General features: G+C 47.1%; 1 protein-coding gene across 4 annotated transcripts in view; it reads right to left on the reverse strand.

Moving 5' to 3' along the window:
* The window catches only part of SLIT3 (slit guidance ligand 3), a 723070-nt gene that overhangs the window by 182165 nt on the left and 522102 nt on the right, over positions 1-18803 (reverse strand). For 3 of the 4 annotated variants that reach the window (XM_070774480.1, XM_070774479.1, XM_070774481.1), the window contains exon 6: positions 18091-18162. In XM_070774480.1, coding sequence (XP_070630581.1) covers positions 18091-18162 — 72 coding nt within the window. Of the gene's footprint in view, positions 1-18090; positions 18163-18467; positions 18487-18803 lie in introns of those variants that run through there. The other variant, XM_070774482.1, reaches the window with a different exon arrangement.

The raw sequence follows: 18803 nt of genomic DNA on the forward strand, positions 1-18803 counted from the left end.
CCTGCTCAGGGAGCCAACATCCCACATGCCTCATGGGCAAAAAATAAAAACATAAAATACTAGCAGTATGGTAACAAATTCAATAAAGATTTAAAAAAACAAAACTTTTTTCCCAGGTCACTAGGAGATTTGCACACTTACTACTGCTTCTATTATTGTTGGTTAGCCACTAAGTCATGTCTGACTCTATGCTACCCCATGGATTGTATCCTGCCAGGCTCCTCTGTCCATGGGATTTTCCAAGCAAGAATACTCAAGTGGGTGCCATTCTCTTCTCCAGGGGAATTCCTGACCCAGGGATCAAACTTGGGTCTCCTGCATTGGCAGATGGATTCTTTACCACTGAGCCTGCAGGGAAGCCCTATAGTACAGGTTGCACTAGTGGTAAAGAACCCACCTGCCAATGCAGGAGACGCAAGAGACACGGGTTTGATCCCTGGGTGGGGAAGATCCCCTGAGGAGGGCATGGCAATCCACTCCAGTATTCTTGTCTAGATAATTCCATGGACAGAGGAGCCTGGCGGGCTACAGTCCATAGGGTTGCAAAGTGTAGGGTATGACTGAGCAACTAACACAACACACCCTCACAAAGTCCGCGTTTGCCTGGGTTCCTCAGCTAGATACCGGGGCACTGCAGCAACGCAGGGGCTCCGAGGCATGATGTATGTATGAAGCAGTGGTACACACACCGGTCTGTTCCAGGGCTTGGTGAATCGCTACCTACAGGCCCATCTAATGCCACCTGTGTTTGTAAATACGGGTCTATCCATTTGTTTATTCATGTCTATGGCTACTTTCACATTACAGCAGCTTAGTTTCGACAGAGACCATATGGCCTAAAAGCCTAAAATATTTACTAATTGGCTTTTTATAAACCATGTTTGCTGCCCTCTGGCTGCTTGAAAACTGGGCAGTTCTGGTCCTGCCTTCGCCAAAGACTAGCGGTGATAAGTAGGATGTCACATAACTGCTTGGTGGGAAGAGGGGGGTGAGGTCAATGCCCTTCAGGTCTCAAAAACAAAAACTATAAAACAGCGGTAGGAAAGTCCCAGTGGCAAATGGTAGGGCTGGGATTCAAAAGCAAGGAGTCTAGGTGGTTCAGTGGCTAAGACTCCCTTGCTCCCAACGCAGGGGGCGTGAGTTCAATCCCTGGTCGGGGAACTAGATACCACATGTGCAACTAAAGGTCCTGCACGCCAGGATGAAGATCGAGGATTCTGACGGCTGCAACTAAGACCTGGTGCAGCTGTTAAAAAAAAAAAGCGCCAGCAGAGTTGGTTTCTGGTGCTGCATCTCTTTGAGCAAAAACAAAAGCAAACATAAGCAAACATAAGCAGGCAGCCTCACCCTAGATCTACGCTTCTCCCTTCCCCGCCATGATCCTACCTGGAAGCTGGGTCGCAGTGCTCCCAGAGCCTGCAATGCTGTGATGGAATCAGAGCCTAGAAGACCTTTTACAAGAGACAGAGTGGGGAGATCCACCTCTGGGTGGGCATGCAATGAACCTGGACAGTGGTTCTCCAAGTGTGGCCCCTGGGCTTGCAGCGTCATCTGGGAACTTGTTGTTGCTGCTGCTGCTAAGCCGCTTCAGTCATGTCCGACTCTGTGCGATCCCAGAGATGGCAGCCCACCAGGCTCCCCTGTCCCTGGGATTCTCCAGGCAAGAACATTGGAGTGGGTTGCCACTTCCTTCTCCAATGCATGAAAGTGAAAAGTGAGAGTGAAGTCGCTTAGTCGTGCCTGACTCTTAGCAACCCCATGGACTACAGCCTACCAGGCTCTTCTGTCCATGGGATTTTCCAGGCAAGAGTACTGGAGTGGGGTGCCATTGCCTTCTCCGGGAACTTGTTAGAGATGCATATGTTCAGGCCCTGCCCCAGCCTCTTGAATCAGAAACTCTGGGGAAGGCCCAGCTTTGTGTGTTTCAATGACCAAGAGGATTCTTATATAAGCTCCAGTTGTAGAACCAGTGAACTAGGGGAAAGGCTAAGGACAGAGCCTTGACCTGAGTGTGGAGGGCAGCCTGTGGCTGCCCTGGACCCAAAGGCCTCACGTGTGGACAGCATGAGGGAGCTGGGCCTCTTCCTGTTTAGGAGGAAGTCCAAGTTCTGAAATAGTATGCAGCCCTCAACGGAGGTGGCTGTGATCACTCTTAGAGAGGTCCAACTTGATTTTTGTCCCTGGCTTCCCACTGGTCTCTGCTGGGTGCTAAAATGTGGCTCTCCCAGCGTCACGAAAGATAGCAATCTTTGATCTGGAGGAGCTCAGTCCAGCTGCAGCCACACCACCCTGGCAATTTCTTAATAAGGCTGACATTTACCTCTGTCTCCTCTGATCAGGCCATTGCTTTATCAAGCTGTGCTTTCCTGGCTCTGGGTGTAATCTGCATGTTGTGTGTCCATAATACTATGTAATTGGCTCTAATGCAGCAGTATTAACTGCAAGCATGTACTACATAATTTCAGGATCAGGCATCCACAGTAAGTACCAAGCTTTCTAGGGTGCTCCTGGAAACCTTCCTCTTCCCCTCTGCACAGGTGATCCAGAATCCTAGAGTCAGACAGATCCTCTTGGTAGCTTTGTCCATTCATCTCCTGTCTCGGGGCAGGTTGACTTTTTAAGTCTAGATAAATAAGGTGGCTCCCTCATTAAGGAAGGGCTTCTTTGGTGGCTCAGCAGTAAAGAACCCACCCCTGCAATGCAGGAGCTTCAGGAGACTCAGGTTCGATCCCTTGGTTTGGAAGATCCCCTGAAGGAGGGCATGGCAACCAACTCCAGTATTCTTGTTGGAGAATCTACGGACAGAGGAACCTGGTGGGCTACAGTCCACAGGGTCGTAAAGAGTCAGACGACTGAAGCAACTTAGTATCTATGCACGTACTCCTTAAGGATCCCTAGGAAGAAGAATTTTGGTGGGTCAGCAGCAGCCATAGCTATGGCCACAGGACATCTTTTTTAAGTGACCCTTGAGATTCCTTGACTTGTACTTACCAATGTGGGAGCCCAGCAGCCAGCACTCTAAGCCCGGAAGATGTAACTACTTCTTACAGGGCCTACATTGAACTCACAGGGACAGGCACAACCAAGGTAGGCAGAATCATTTCCTAAAGAGCAGCTGAGTGCAAACACGTAGAGGATCTAAAGCAGCCTCAGTTTCATCCCTCTCTCCTTGCCTGAGCCAGAAAGAGGAAAGATGTGAGCCCCCTAGAGCCTCCTTTTGTGGCCCACGTGCTACTGGAACCCCTCTGTGCTCTTCATGCCCCACGCCAGCTGTTCAGATATTTCTGCACAGGGTATGGCCACAATGTTTGCACCCACTGGGGGGCGCACACTGGGCCTACAGAGGTTGACAGAGGCATTCCCAAGCCTCTCCCCCCAGCCTAGGGTCCCTCTCCAACTGCACTGACTCAATCACTTTGTTTGTTTGTTTTCAGTTTGTTTTTTGGCTGTGTCACATGGCAGGTGTGATCTTCGTTCCATGACTAGGAATTGAACCCAAGTCCCCTGGATTGGAAGCACAGAGTCTTCATCACTGGGCCACCAGGAAAGTCCCAGGCTCAGTCATTTTTGAATGAAGCTCCTTAACTGTTTTCCTCCTATCAAGTCTGAACTTGCCTTTCTCCACCAGCTACCCACTGCTCTGATTTGGCTAGAGGCTCTGGGAAATTCCAGAAATCAAGAAGAATATTATAAAATAACACATCATTTGAAAAATCTAAATTGATGTTACAGATTCTCCCATGAACATTCTGCTTTCCTCCAATGAGCTGGACTAGTAAAGGATACTGCTTTGAGGTGAGCTTCCAAAGATCTTTCAATAAAGATGTCCACAATAACAGCAATACTGAGGTTACTGATCATGTTTTTGCTCTGTGCACACATTATCTCATTTAATTCTCCCAACAATCTGAGATCCTCTTGCCATTTCCATTTTGGATCCTAAAAAGATCAATGAAGTCTACCTGATCGTGTTAAGTATGGAGTTGTAGAGCCAATATTCAAATCCAGGAAAGCGTCACACCAGACCAGACTGTATTTTTCATCATTACACAAAACTGCCTCTTACAGGATTGTCTTCGACAGACATCAGCCATCCAATTTCCCCTGCTGTCCCGAGGAGGAGATGAATCATACGTGTTAGTGGTAAACTCAGTCCTTCCTGGCTTCAATGTGGCAGGGACTCTGGTGTTTGACTTGCTATCAAGGCTGCCCATAGCAACAGCATCACCTAACTCTCCTCTGGTCCAAGGAAAACAGTAGTAGGGGCTTCAGAGGGTGTCTGCACGCATGCTAAGTTGCTTCAGTCGTGTCCGACTCTTTGCGATCTTATGGACCATACCTTGCCAGGCTCCTCTGTCCATGGGATTCTTTAGGCAAGATTACTGGAGTGGGTTGCCATTTTCCTCTCCAGGGGATCTTCCCAACCCAGGGATCAAACCTGCGTCTCCTGCATTGGCAGGCATGTTCTTTACCACCAGCACGACTTGGGAAGCCCAGAGGCTACAGAGAAGAGAGGAGAATCGTGGCTCAACAGCTTCCAAGGCTCAGGCTTGGCTGACAAGTCTAAGTGTTGCCAAAATTCACCCTGACTGTTGGATTGGCTAACAGATTTTTCAGAGCACCCTGAAGAACCAAGAGACCAGTCCTGCTCCTTGAGCAAAGCTCATCCTTGGTCTGCTATGAGCAGACAAGGAGTCTCTGAGGGCAGATGGGGCAGGAGGAATGAGAGATGGAGGGAGAGAGAAGAGGGATGAGGGTAAGAAGCTATCTTGCTTATGGTACCTTCTCTCCTGGACTATCCTGGGTGCTGCCTATTAGTGACTTCCTTCGTCTCCCTGCGGACCGTTTAAATTAAAGCTCATAACCATTGTGTGGGCATATAATGAAAACAACTGATGCTGCACTGATTAGTCCATTACTCTCAACTGTTAGAAAACATAATGACCTCACAAGGGGCCTTATTCACTGACGTATAGCAGTCGGGCTCTCATTTGACACCTCAAATTAGCAGCCAAAGCAATAACAGCTGGGGTTTTTGTCTCAATATTTGTACCCGACTCTAAAGTGATTTGGCACCGGGCGAGCGTTATTTTTAAACACAGAGCTCTCACCGCCAAGTAACATTTTAAATGGTCTCCAGGTGTCATGTAAAACCTACAAAAATAAATAAAAACAATCAGCTTCCAATTAGGGCTTTTGATGATAGGGGTTCCTTAACAAAAGGGCTTGTCTTTGGTTCTGGCTTCATTATATATTCATGTTATGACAGCAGAAACTCATCTCCTTCTACCCAGCGGAGCCTCGGTGTTAAAAGGAAGAAAAAGATGCCAGTAAAATAAATAGAAAAAGTGGAAGAGCAAAAGAGAAAGATGAGTCTTCGAATCCCACCACTGCTCAATCAGATGCTGGTGGTATAAGTAATCGGGATGCTCCGGTGTTTTTGGTTCCTGAATTCTGAAGAACTCCTTACTCATTTATTGAGATCACCATGGATCCCGCCTCGTGGTGATGCAGAATGATTCAACTGCTGCCCAGTGACCTAGCGAATTGTAAAATGTGCCTTAAACGACCCTGGGAATGAGATGGCCCTAGTCCCCTAATTCTGTTTCATCATCTATAAACTGGGAACCGGGACCATTAATCTTGTCTACTACATTATTTAGAAACGCCACAGTTTCCGGTGTGCAAGATATCTGTGGGGGTGAAGAAATGACCTCCAACTTACATAACTGGACAGGTGAGTTTGTAGCTGAGAAGGAGAGAAGCAGACAATTCCACCTCAGCTGCATTTGAGCAGGGACAGGAAGAAGGGGCAAAGCCTTCAATACCTATGAATGTGTATAGTAAGAGACATGTACACTCAGAGAAAGCAGAGGGCGCATCTGGTTTACCCCTCCCGCCTGCTCCCCACCCCCACCCATGGCGCTGTGTAGGCAGGACCTAGCTCTGTGTTTGGTACCAAAAAGGACTCAAGTATTTACTGAAGGAATGGATGAGTTTCCAAATGCAAAGGATCATGCTTTTGGCATCTTTTGGTTAAACAATAAATCTCCACTCTAAACAGCCTTCTGGGCTGATCCCAGAGTACAAAGTCAGCTGCCTACTGGAGCAAGGCTTGACATCGGAGGAAGGGGATTGTACGGGACCGTGGTAAACGCAACTTTTCTACCGAGGGCCATCACTTCTCATCTCCAAGGACTGCTGCCATGCTGGGAAGTGGGTGCAGCGCTGCCAGTAAGCCAGACATCTAGAATTTTTATATGAAATCTCCTTATTCCTTGGTCCATATTGATGACCAACTCTCCTTAAGGAACAAAAGTCACAAATGAAACATACCTGGGGGCTGGTGCAGGGGCCAGTTTTCAGTCTCTGAACCAAACAGATTACTTCAACAATTTGAATCAAACATATATTTAACACCTAAAGATCACATGTGGGCTATATAAATCAATCAATCTGTCAATGTATTTTTAACGGCATCATGGTACTGTGTGATTAAAGCCTTCTTCCTATACTGCATTTCCGGTAGGGCAGTCACTAGCTAAGACACACTCCAGGAACCTACTATTTTGAAACCAACTATCTTTAAATGGTTGAAACTTATTCAGTGCTCCCTCCTCCACCCACCGCTATCCTCACTGAGGATAATTTACACTGTGAGCTATTTGGGCTCAAAGATGGGTAGGGGTCACTGATGCTGACTCACAGGGCCCCGGGCATGCCCGCTAGCTGGGATCATAATGCAGAATTTGATGTCTCCCCAGGCTGCCCTCTGACCAGGGTGGTCATCTCCCAAGCACTGGCTGTAGGACTGGAAGACCCTAGAAAGGGAGGGTGTGGTCCCCATGTTGAAGGTAAAATGTTCCCTCTGGCAAAATGCTGGAGATTAAGGGATGATGGGATGGACAGGACATACTGGCTGGCTCCACTAATTTTTGTTTCCTGCCTGCTAAAATAGAGAAAGCGCTTCTTGGATAGATGGCAACACACTGCATGAGATAAGAGTCAACAGACCCCATTTTCTGGCCTGGTTCTTCTGTGAAACTTTCTCATGGCTGTGGGCAAGCTGCTTAACCATTCTGGGGTGTTTCCCCCACCCCACCCCCCACCCCCTCTTCAAATGAAGTGGTAGGACCAGCTGACCTCCAAGGTCTTTGCAGCCTACAGTTCCACTCTCCAATTTACTTCGGCTGATTCTGGGTCTACAATGGTATTTCTGGAATGGGAATAGATTTCTAGAAGGCAGTGGGAAGGACTGTGGATACCCAGAACTGTCCAGATCTGCCTAAAGACAGGACATCTGGCCAAACTCTGAAAGTCATAACCAGCCCCCACTGTGCAGCATTTGAAAACATATAGTTGCACGGGTCGGGGCAGAGGTGTCGGTTCCTTTTCTTTGTCTCTCTATGCAGATACCAGGCTCAACTTTTGCAGGGTTAATGGGCTTGCCTGTCACATCTCCACTTATGTATGGAGCAGGGATGAGTCTGGAGTGATTTTCTTATCCAGTTGACTTTGCGGAAGTCACTTGAAGAGTGGAGAGAAGAGAATAATTGGGATCCAGGAACTAATTCACGCAGAGAGGGTTTTGCTTTGGTGGGAGTCAGTTTTCATAACCATACTCCTGGGTTTCAGTGAAAATGGGTCTTTTAGGGGTATAAGATCCAGATGTTTAAATTAAGAACCAGCAAGGGCAGAGTGGGGGTGTGGGGGAAGAGGGAAGTGGTAGATATTTCAAAGTATCTAGCTTCAGAAACGGAGAAGGCAACGGCACCCCACTCCAGTACTCTTGCCTGGAAAATCCCATGGATGGAGGAGCCTGGTGGGCTGCCGTCTATGGGGTCGCACAGAGTTGGACACGACTGAAGCGACTTAGCAGCAGCAGCAGCAGCAGCTTCAGAAAATACACCCTTTAACCATTCTGCTTATTAATGGATGTGAAATGGCTCCAGGGGTTCGAGTCAGGCAGGCAGGAAAACATGCATGGTGGGAGCTATGCAGATCTGCAGAGGGCATGCCCTGTCCAAATGCAGTCCTTGCCACTCAGCTTCAAGCCTGCACTCTTCGATAAGGTAGCCACAAGCTAAATTTGGCAATTTAAATTGAAATCAAGGAAAATCAAGTGAAGCTAAACACTTAGCTTCTCGGTTGCACTAGCCACATTGCAAGTGCTCAAGAGTCACATGTGGCTAGTGGCTACCTACTGGACAGCTCAGATATGGAGCAATTCTTTCATCACAGAGGGTCCTTTAGGGGACAATGCTGCTTCAGACCATCACAGCCACATGTCCACCCAGGGTGGATGCAGCTTCTAAATATTCAAGGGAAACTGAAATTATTTCAATAAAATTACCCAAGATTTAAGTGTTGGGAACTAATTCCATTTTTCTTTAAACATTGGAAAGACCAAAAAAAAAAAAAAAGAAAAAACAAGAAGAAAGCTCACATTAGCAGGTCTGATTCAACCAATGAATAAAATAGAGCTGATAGGTGGGATCCTTAAAAGACAATGGGTGCTCCAGAGCTTTTCTACAGTGAATCCAAATCTGGTCTTAGAGAAACAGGACCATTATTCCTTCCATCCCCGCTCCTCACCATCCCTTACTCGTAAGTGCCTTCAAAAATAGGAAACGAAAGCTCAGGACAAGGTAAAAACTGAGAGAGAGCTCTGGTTCTCCACTACTCTGTGTCCTTGTCTTCTCCATGCCCTCCTCCCCTCCACAAACTGACAGGAGGGATCAATTTCCTGCTTGGCTCTTAGAACCCAGTTCTATAGAGTAACGGACCCTCAGCCATAGGGAAGCCAAGCCATCCAATATTTTTCACACCCTGGGTGGAAGTGGTAGCATCAGTCATAGGCAAGTTCAACTCTACAAGGGGACTCAAAAGTTGATAAGCAGAAAGATACTAAAGATGCTCAAACACTGGCTACCAAAGCCACTGTTGGCAGCTGGGACATGGAGGAAGCTCAGAGTCTGAGCATCCACACGGGAGCACCTTTTCAAGACAGAGGCAAAGCTCTGTTTGGGGAGAGAACTGACTCCTAAGTGTATCTGGCAGCTCTGAGGCATTCCCCCACCAGCCACTTGCTACTGAGAGAAAAGGCTCTGGAATCTTTTTTCAAAAATGCAAAGGTATTTTCCCATTTTGTTTTAGATGGGACAAAGCAAACCAAAAGGCTGCTCCCAAACTTGGTTTGTCAAACCAGAATTTTAGCTCCAAGACCTGGTGGCTGCATTACACAGGGACACAGAGACTGTCCTCACTCCCCAAGGACAGAGAGACTTCCGTTACCGGATTCCACCGAAGCGCTGCTCACAGAAGATGCTGACATTGGGGGTCCTGCTGACTCAGAACCTCCGTGGGTAAAGAATGGCTCAATGATCTTCACTATAGACTCTGAACTCAGGAACAAACACCACGACACTTTAAATTCAGACACTAGACTAGCCTTTAGTGAACAGGAAAATGAAGTAAAGTGGAAACCACAAGAACTCCTCAGATTCTGGTTACTTTTAACGTGTTGTTTATTTAAATGGAAAATATTGTCTCTACATTTCAAAGAAAGGGTCACTGTTTCCTTACTCTTATGTTCTCAAAACCAAGCTTGTCATTTTAAGAGCTTGACTATGATCCAGGTCCCAGGCTGGGTGAAGTGCAATTATGGGAAACCCAGTTCCCTTCCTAATACCCTGGGGGTTGAATAGAAGTTACCAATGTTTTCATCAGGGTACAATTTTAATCCTGATTGCCTCCACAAATCACAATTTGCAGCACAATACCAAAAAGTCATATTCCGGAGATTTTTAAGACTTTCATTAAGTGATGACAGTTCTATATTCAAAGCTATGTCATGACTAAACACCCTGATTCTTAAGGCTGTTGAAACAAGCGTTTGCATCTCTCAGAGAAACCCAGGTGAAATAGTTTGCAAATAAATGAAAATGAATCTTGTCTCTGTTAGAAAGCACCAATTTTCACTGTGGCTCTAATTTTGTTCATTAGTAAAAAGAAAAAAAAAAGGGGGGGGAACCCCACTTAGCTAAAGGACTAGAAAACCAAAGGTAATGAAGAAATGTGTGCTGTTTCAGAAAAAAATACTATTGAACACACTGTTCAACATCGAAAATAATTCTGGGACAACCACAATCTTAGTTCCGTTCAGGACACAGGTAAAACAGAGACTCTAGAGACTGGGGTGGGGTAAGCTTCAAATTCAGTTAATTACAACTGTCCCTCTGCATCCATGGGTGATGCATTTTGGGTTTAACCAACAGTGTACTGATCTGAGGGGATCTGGGATCCACAGGATAAGGCACCAGGGGATACAGACAGCCGACTGTAATTTCAACTCAATTTGATTCCATGAACTTTAACTGACCACCAGGCTTGTGCAAGGCAGTGAACAGTATAGGAATATTCTCCAGCTATGATTTTTATGAGTGTCCTGATGGGATATCTGTTAGACACACACCTGAGGTTATCTCCTTTAATCCCTAGCCTAAGGATTGTTATTAATGCTTCTCTTTTGAAAGGAAATGAACCCCAAACCACTCAACTTGGGTGGAGCTGATTTGGCAACCAGTCGGGTGGGAGGACTGAAATGCCCCCCAACCCCACCCCAGAAGAGCAGCCTTTTCCTCCCGCCTCCTTGTCTGGGCAGTCTCATGTAATGGGATGTGGTGCTGAATAAAGTGATGTCATAGGTTCGGATCTGAGCACCCTACCAGTCAACTTCTCAAAACGAAAGTCTGCAGTTCCTGAATTATTCTGGGCTACAGAGAATAACCTCACTAATACACATAACTGCTTCTCTTGTATGTGTGCTCTGGGATGTATTTTTTAACTCTAATTTCTTGTGTGTAGCAGAACAATTAAGTGCAGGGGGTTTGATACTGGAAGAATAATTCCCTTCTTGTACTTGTTCACATCACCCTGGGACAAGTTGTTCAACTTCTCTAAGCCTCAGTTTCCTCACTGGTAAAATGAGGAGATTACCAAGATCTACCTTGGAAGGCTGTAGAGAGGGGTTATGTAAGATGCTGCATTATAATGTTTTATCACAGTGCCTGGAAGGTAGCAGGTGTTAGAACATGGAGACTATCATGGTAATTATAGCAGCTATAATGCCTAATAATTCCTGTGCTATCCTTTCATTATACAATGCATCAGCATATTATTATTATTCGTTCATCAGAGCATCTGTCCACACCCAGAGGAAGCTCTTTGGAAGTGGAGGACACACCACCACTTGCATTAAGTTATGGGTTTTCAGAATTGGACCAACCATGTCCAGAGATGTCCCAACACCCAGTGCCCAGCACCCCTCGGCCAGGACCACCACCCTCTGCTAGGAGAGTGAGCACATCCTGATCTGAGTATCAGGACTACTCAGATTTCTTTTACTGTCTTCTTCTTATATCAAAAAAAGGACTTTCTTTCTGTATCTACAAGTAGGGCTCAGGGTCAGGCAACGTCATATTTGCGCAGAGGTGGCCGAATTAGGACTGCACTAAAAGTCTAGTTAATTCCCATCATTGCGTTAACTCTTTTCTTTAAAGGGAGCTCATTACCCAGGCTAAAAGACTCTCTTTTCTCTAACGGGAGCTCATTACCTGGGCTGACGCTGGGCTCTAGGGAGCAAGGAATAGAGTGGGAGGCTTTCATCTCTTGCTTCTCATGCTATGTGCGCATGTGCACGCTAGGTCGCTTCAGTCGTGTCCAGCTCTTTGCGACCCTATGGACTGTCGTCCACCAGGCTCTTCTGTCCACGGGATTCTCCAGGCAAGAACACTGGAGTGGACTGCCACGTGTTCCTCCGGGGATATTCCTGACCCGGGGACTGAACTCATATCTCTTATGACTCCTGCATCGGCAGGCAGGTACTTTACCACTAGTGCCACCTGAGAAGCCTGTATAAACCCAATTACAACTGCTTTACAATCAAAGGGGATCTGGAAGCAAGTTCAACTCCTGAGAAGAACTTCCCGGCAGATGAGGCATGAGGCATCCCAGCTGGCTTCCGAGGCGCCCTTGTTCAGTCTGGGAGTCCTGGACTCCCCATCACTTACTCTGTCTGTGCTTGTCTGATCAGCAGTTCTGATAAGCTCTCACCTTTAGTTTGATACACCAAAGCACCTGGTCATTTAAAGCTTTACTGTCCTTGACATCTGGCACAATGCTGGCACATATCCTTGTTTTTTGGATGGATTAAAGCAGGGGCTGTCTGGGCTGGTAGGTAACTGAAATGGGGGGAGGTCAACAGGAAAGTGGAGGCTATACACACCCCATCTAAGGAGGGTATGTGCTTTTCAGTCTCAACTGATTGTCACAATGCAGATGTCCAGGCCAGAGTTGCCAATGCTTCTGCTTCACCGAAGTCCAAAGCTGGAATTCTGGACGTTTACAAAAAATTGCATCAATTTTCAATATGAAATGCTAATTTAAAATGGTAAAAACACTCTTAGGATGAAAAAGAAAACCTCATTTGTGACCAAAATGTAGTCTGTCATCTAGTTTGCAACCTTTGGTTTCAAGAGAGTTGATTAGCAGATTGTGGGAGGGAAAACTTCAGTCCATGATAGAATCAAAGAATGATTCTGCTTTCAGCTCTGCTAAATGGGGCTTCCCTGGTGGCTCAAATGGTAAAGAATCTGCCTGCAATGCAGGAGACCCAGGTTCGATCCCTGGGTTAGGAAGATTCCCCTGGAGAAGGAAATGGCAACCCACTCGAGTATTCTTGCCTGGAGACTTCCATGGACAGAGGAGACTATAGTCCATGTGGTCACAAAGAGTCAGATACGACTGAGTGACTAACACTTTTACTTTTCACTTCAATCTGCTACATAATATAAAACATTTAATGATAGGGTTTGAAAAGACAACTGTGCCTAAGATCCCCAGACTTACCAGAGGAGTTCTTCTGTATAGCTGAATTGCTTGGGGGTGCCTACTGTGAGCAAAGAACATGGAATCAGGGGTCCGGAGACCCAGGTTCTAGTCCTTTGCTACTGCCAAGTTGCTGTTGCCTTGGACAAGCCAAGGTAAGGGCTAGGACTAGGGGGAGGGAAGTGGGGCACCCAAGGTAAAAATGTTAGAAGGCATGGGCCTCACTCTAGTCCTGATCCTGCTCTCAGCCTCCCCGTGCCTTATCTCAACAGTAAGAGGTCCTCCTGGAGACACCGAAGGTCTTTGCAGAGCCAGCCTATGATGATATCACTGAACTTCCAAAATTGGTAAGTGACAGAAAGGTGAATGAGGCTTTCAAGACAGCACACACTGGTTATCGAAAGACCTGTCAGATCGATGTGAGATTTGGCCAGTACAAGTGCTTTATCAAGGGCAGACCACTCACTGAAAGTGTCTTGGGGATGCGTTCCTAGCATTTTGGCAGCGTATCTACCAAACTTCTGATCTGCTACGTTTGTCTTCTGGCTAGGAGACAATGTCTGAGAATCTTTTCTCCCATAGTACTATTGAAAAAAATTTAAATATTTGATTAGCTAGGTTGTTTTTTGTTTCATTTTCCCCTACTCATTTTTTTTTCCATTCAATATTTTTTCTGATTTTTTTTTTTATATAAGATGGCATGTAGGGCAGAGAGGAGCCTGGTAAAACTGGTGACATGCCTGGCTGTCCTCAGCCTAGCTGGCGGGGGTCTAGACACCCAGGCTCAGAGTCCCTCCAGAAATGATTCCTGGCCAGCCAGCGAAACGCGGTCTTGGCATATTCGACTGTGGTTTACAGACGCCTTACCCAGAGAAAACTGAAAACCGAGGACGTGAACCGCCAAGTGTACAAACCCGCAGAAATTAGCGGTCTATGATTTGGGTAACAGAAGGGCGTCTAAAGGCGAGGTAACAGAAAGTGAGGTCCCTCAACTAAGAAACGGAGCAGCAGCGAGGGCCAAAATCGATCGGTGACGCCCAGCAGTGAGGAGAAGTTGTCTCTGGGACTCAAATGTAAGTCAGTGAAAGAGCAGGATGGTTTTTTTCCCCTGTGAAGTTGAGTTACCTTCAGCTTTATGGGGACCCATCCCTGGGTAAAGGGAATGACGATCTCAGAAGCTGTGGGAGGCTCCGGAGTTCTCCTCAGCAGGACCCTGAGGCCCTGGGAGCTCCCCGAGACCAGCTCTCGGGGCCAGTTCAGACCACTGAGGCACACGCTGGCCCTGCCTCAGCGGGCCAACACCCGAGAGCCGTAGTAACACATATTCTGCTGCTTGCTAGTTAGGCAGTTACTTGGCTGCTCTGAAATAGGTATCCTCTGTGAAAAAGAAGGCGACAGTAAGTTTGATGGAGGGGTGGTGAGAATGCAGAGAGATAACGGATATAAGCACCACCTTCAGTGTCGGCCCCAGGTGGCTTAGCAGTAAAGAACCCGCCTGCCAGTGCAGGAGACGGGGGTTCGATCTCTGGGTCAGGAAGATCCCCTGGAGAAGGAAATGGTGACCCACCCTGGTATTCGTGCCTGGAGAATCCCATGGACAGAGGGGCCTGGCGGGCTACAGTCCATGGGTCGAACAGAGTCGGACACGACTGAGCGACTCAACCACAACCACCAGTAACCACACACTGAACGCCAGCTATCATCACTCGCCTTAGGGTGCCTTCTCCCTCCCCTTCCTGGCTGCCTGAGAAGGAGAGGCCGGGGGCTCTCTTCCTTTGTGTACCATACTCTGCGCTGGACATCCCCCATTGGGCATGAGTCAAAAATGAGGCTGAGGTGGACAGATTTCAGTCTTTCCAAAAGCTTGTACAGTTCCTTACTCCTCACCGCTAGGGGTTCCTGCCTAGACTCACCCTTTATGTTCAGTGTAACCAACCTCAGCCTGGATGGAAAGAAGTTTTATGGCATTTCCATCCACAGAAAGGATGGAATAATAGGGTGATCCTGTGTGAAATATTTTCAATACTAGTTTTTGTCCCTAAACTTGAGTTAATTTTAAGAGAGTTTTCTTTGAGGTAATGGGGACTCTTTCCTTATTTTATACTTTATTCTGCCTCACGTTGGAGAGAAAACATACACGGAATACTATATCTCATCTTCTTTTATTTCCCCATACCACATGGCATGTGGAAACTTCTTTTCCCAACCAGGGATTGAAACCATGGCCCATGCAGTGGAAGTGCAGAGTCTTAACCACTAGACTGCCAGGGAAGTCTCTATATTTTGTCTTCTTGATTTGCAGGCTTTAAAAGCTTTAGATACTTAGAGATGGCCTTTGTGGGGAGGGTGTGTTTTGCATTTCCCTCCCCATCCCCCGATGTCTCGGTCTCTCTCTGAAGGATTTATTAAGTTAATATATGATGCCCTCACTTAGCTCCTATTTATTATTAATACTTTATTGTCAAGTTTCTTTATAGTGCCTAAGTTGTGATTACAGAGAAATATTATAAAATGTCAATGTGAAGATGAGATTTGGAAGGTCTGGGGGTGGGGCAGGGAGGGTCTTTAAATGGAGATGTCAGCTCCAGCCAATTTCAGTATGCTCACCATGAAGATGGATGGTTCCAAAGCTATGTGCCTCTGCTGGAAATTAAAAACCCATGGAATACCTGATTATGATTAATTTTAAGTACTTAGCCATGTGAAGCCAAATGACAGTGTCTTTAAAACAAAGCTATTGATCTAGCTTTGTTTAGAATTGAGAAGATAAACTAATCAGATCCTTTCAGCTCTTTACAATGATGGGGAGAGAGAACTTTTTTTTTTCATAGTGAGTTTTTAAGCTTCAAGTTGTGGTGTATCTGGATAAAAAATACATATACATCATGAATATCATATATATATATATACACGCACACACACACATATATATATATATACATATATATATATAAAATCAGAGTAGACAGGACAGTTCAATTCTGTCCTGGACAGGGGTTTGATGGAGATGAGGGCATGGTGGGAAGAAAGTTAGGGAAGTGGAGGGGACCCCAGGTGACTCAGATGGTAAAGGATCTACCTGCAATTCAGGAGACCTGGGTTTGACCCCTGGGTTGGGAAGATCTCCTGGAGAAGGGAACGGCTACCCACTCCAGTATTCTTGCCTGGAGAATTCCATGGACAGAGGAGCCTGGTGGGCTACAGTCCGTGGGGTCGCAAAGAGTCAGACACGACTGAGTGACTACTAGAAATCCTATGTAGTATAGAGGGCATCTCTTAAAGTTAAGGAAACAGAGAGGTAGAATAACTTGGCCAAAGGGACACCACACCCAGGACTCCACACCCAGGGGTGTCTGACTAAAGCTTCTCACTCCCCCCAGACAGCATTCCTGGTGAGGCAAGACGACACCCCGCCAAGCCAAGAGCACTGACATGTGGACTGTCAGGTCATCACAGCTGTTTTGTGGCAGCTAGCCACTTCCATTTCTTGGTCCCTTCCCAGGGAATTTTCTCCTCCTTCTCAAGAAGAAGGTGATATGCTCCCAGCAGCCCTTTCTACAGAAGCTTTTTTTTGCAGTCAGGGAAAATCGCGCCTACCCTTCTCAGCTCCAGCCTCTTGATAAGAGGAGTCCTGGGTTACTAAATTTGGGCTGGCATCCTTTCCCAAGCAGACACGCATTTGGTGCTGGTTCCAGGGTCAGAGTTTGGGTGAGGAGAGACCATCCGTCTTAGGAATGACAACCTGACCGACCTCCTGGCTGTGGGTCCTGCCTTTTCTGTACTGGGGATTCTCGGCTTTCATACGATTTCCAGCAGCTTGCAGCATCAGCATCCCCTTGATTTCCCGTGATTCCTCTTGGAATCACCTTCCTTTCACACAGTGTGGAGAGGGTGTCTCCAACCCACTGTTGCTGCCTGTGGGGCCAGGTGAAAAGGAAGGTGGGCCTCCCCTTGTGGACAAAGGGACATTTTAATGTACTCATTCCTTCATTTGTTTGACATTTATTCATTCTTCTGGAAGTCAGAGATATGTAACCTGGTGACCATGTGATTTTTTTTTTTTTTTTTTAATTTTCAGGGGAGTGTACCTTGCCCTTATCATTCTGGCTAGAACTGTACCATCAAAATTATTTTTAGAAGCAAGCAATTACAGAAATTGGAAAGGGGAAGTCCCTCCATGATACGGCAACCACCCCCTTCATTTTCCAAGTGAGAGAACGGAGGCTGCAAACACAGACGGCACTTGCCCAAGGTCACACGGCTAATTGAGGGGCCGCGCTGGGGCTGAATCACACGTCTCCCAGCGCAAGTTCTGCTAGGCTTGGTCACCTTCCTCTTCAGGTTTCCCCAAGTCAGAGACAGCTGGAGGTGTAGTTTGGGGCGGGGGAGAACAATCAGAAGGTTTTCTTACACAATCCAATTTTAGTCTGAATGACCCGGGGATGACTCCTAGCTGACTCTCCCCCTGGAAATCAGGTTTCCTTAGCTAGACCCATTTGAAAATCCAGAACACATGAAGACAGCTACACGTTTTTCCTAGACAGGGTATACAAGGTGGTCTTCCGGGGAGGGGTTCATCTCCTCTCATCTTCTCCTTCACCTCCCAGCCCCTGTCACTTTAAGGTTACTGCTTAAAGTTTGGATTTAAACCTGAGATGGGATCCCAGGAGCCATGGCCATGACTGGACTTTACTAGCTGTCTGGCACTCCGCCTGGTTCTCTGCCAAGGTCCCTTTCTGATTCTGGGTGATTCCAGCCTCGACCCCGCAGCGCTAGCTCTTCCTCATCTCCCAGACCTGTAACCTGCTCTCTAAGCCCACACTCAGATGCTCCCTGAATGCTCCGGCAGGCACTGGGGTCTACTCTAGCCCATCTGTTTCATCCAGCAACAAATATCATGGGAGCATCGGGGGAGAAAGGACTCAATCGAGACTTAATTAACAGGAACCCCAGTTTGTGGGAGGTGAGAAATCACACTTTGCTGCCCGCAAACACTTTGACCAAGGTGAGCTGGAGGGATCTCCCAGTTCCCAATTTTAATAGCACTGCAGCAAAAGACACAGAAACGCATCCACACGGACCCCTGGGCACACACACTCCCCCTGTCTCTTCCTCACCCGGACAGACACTCACACACATACACACACACAAACACACACACACACACACGCACACCAGGCAGCAATCGCAGAATCAACTCACAGGATCTCCAAGTCACGCAGCGCTCGGAAGGCTCCATCTTCAATGCAGCTGATGTGGTTGTTGTCCAGTTGCCTGTGGAAAAGCAAGGGGAGAGCATGAAGGGCTGAGCGGGGGCCGTGCGTGAGCCGGCCGGGCGTCCCCGGTCCCCGAGCACCGGCCCCTCCACCCTCGCGGCTCTGCTCGCCCGCCAGGAGCTCGTGCAGAGCCAGCCTGTCTGCCACGCTGCTGTCTCTCCTCTCTGACTGTCTGAGGGAACTACACAGACGAGCGCACCAAAGGCTGTCAGGTCTCAGTAAATATTAATTGCGCATTTTTTTTTTAGGCAGAAGGGAGTAATTTCATTACATTAGGGCATCCAATCCATTACGAGCTCTTACCGTCATGTCACTGAAACAATTTCATTAAGCTAAAGGCCTGTAAATCATTGGAGGTCACTGCTCTGCCCTCGGTGACCTCCCAGAATGCTTTCTTCCCCCTCGCTCCCTCTCCCTGTCTCCCTTTTACTGGAAGTTGCAGTCTTCCGCTCTGACACAGTGCTAAATCTTTAGGCTTTATCTGCCCAAGAGCAGTGAGGGTGCATGGGGAATATACCAATTCCAAATTAGACTCAACTAATCTAATTTTATAGTCTTTTTATTATTCTAAGCACCAAATGTCTGTGGTGGTTTGATGCCTCTGTGCTTTGTTATGGGGCCCATCTGGTAGGTCATTCT

Source organism: Bos indicus, chromosome 20 (genome assembly GCF_029378745.1).
Source record: "Bos indicus isolate NIAB-ARS_2022 breed Sahiwal x Tharparkar chromosome 20, NIAB-ARS_B.indTharparkar_mat_pri_1.0, whole genome shotgun sequence".
Lineage (NCBI taxonomy): Eukaryota > Metazoa > Chordata > Mammalia > Artiodactyla > Bovidae > Bos > Bos indicus.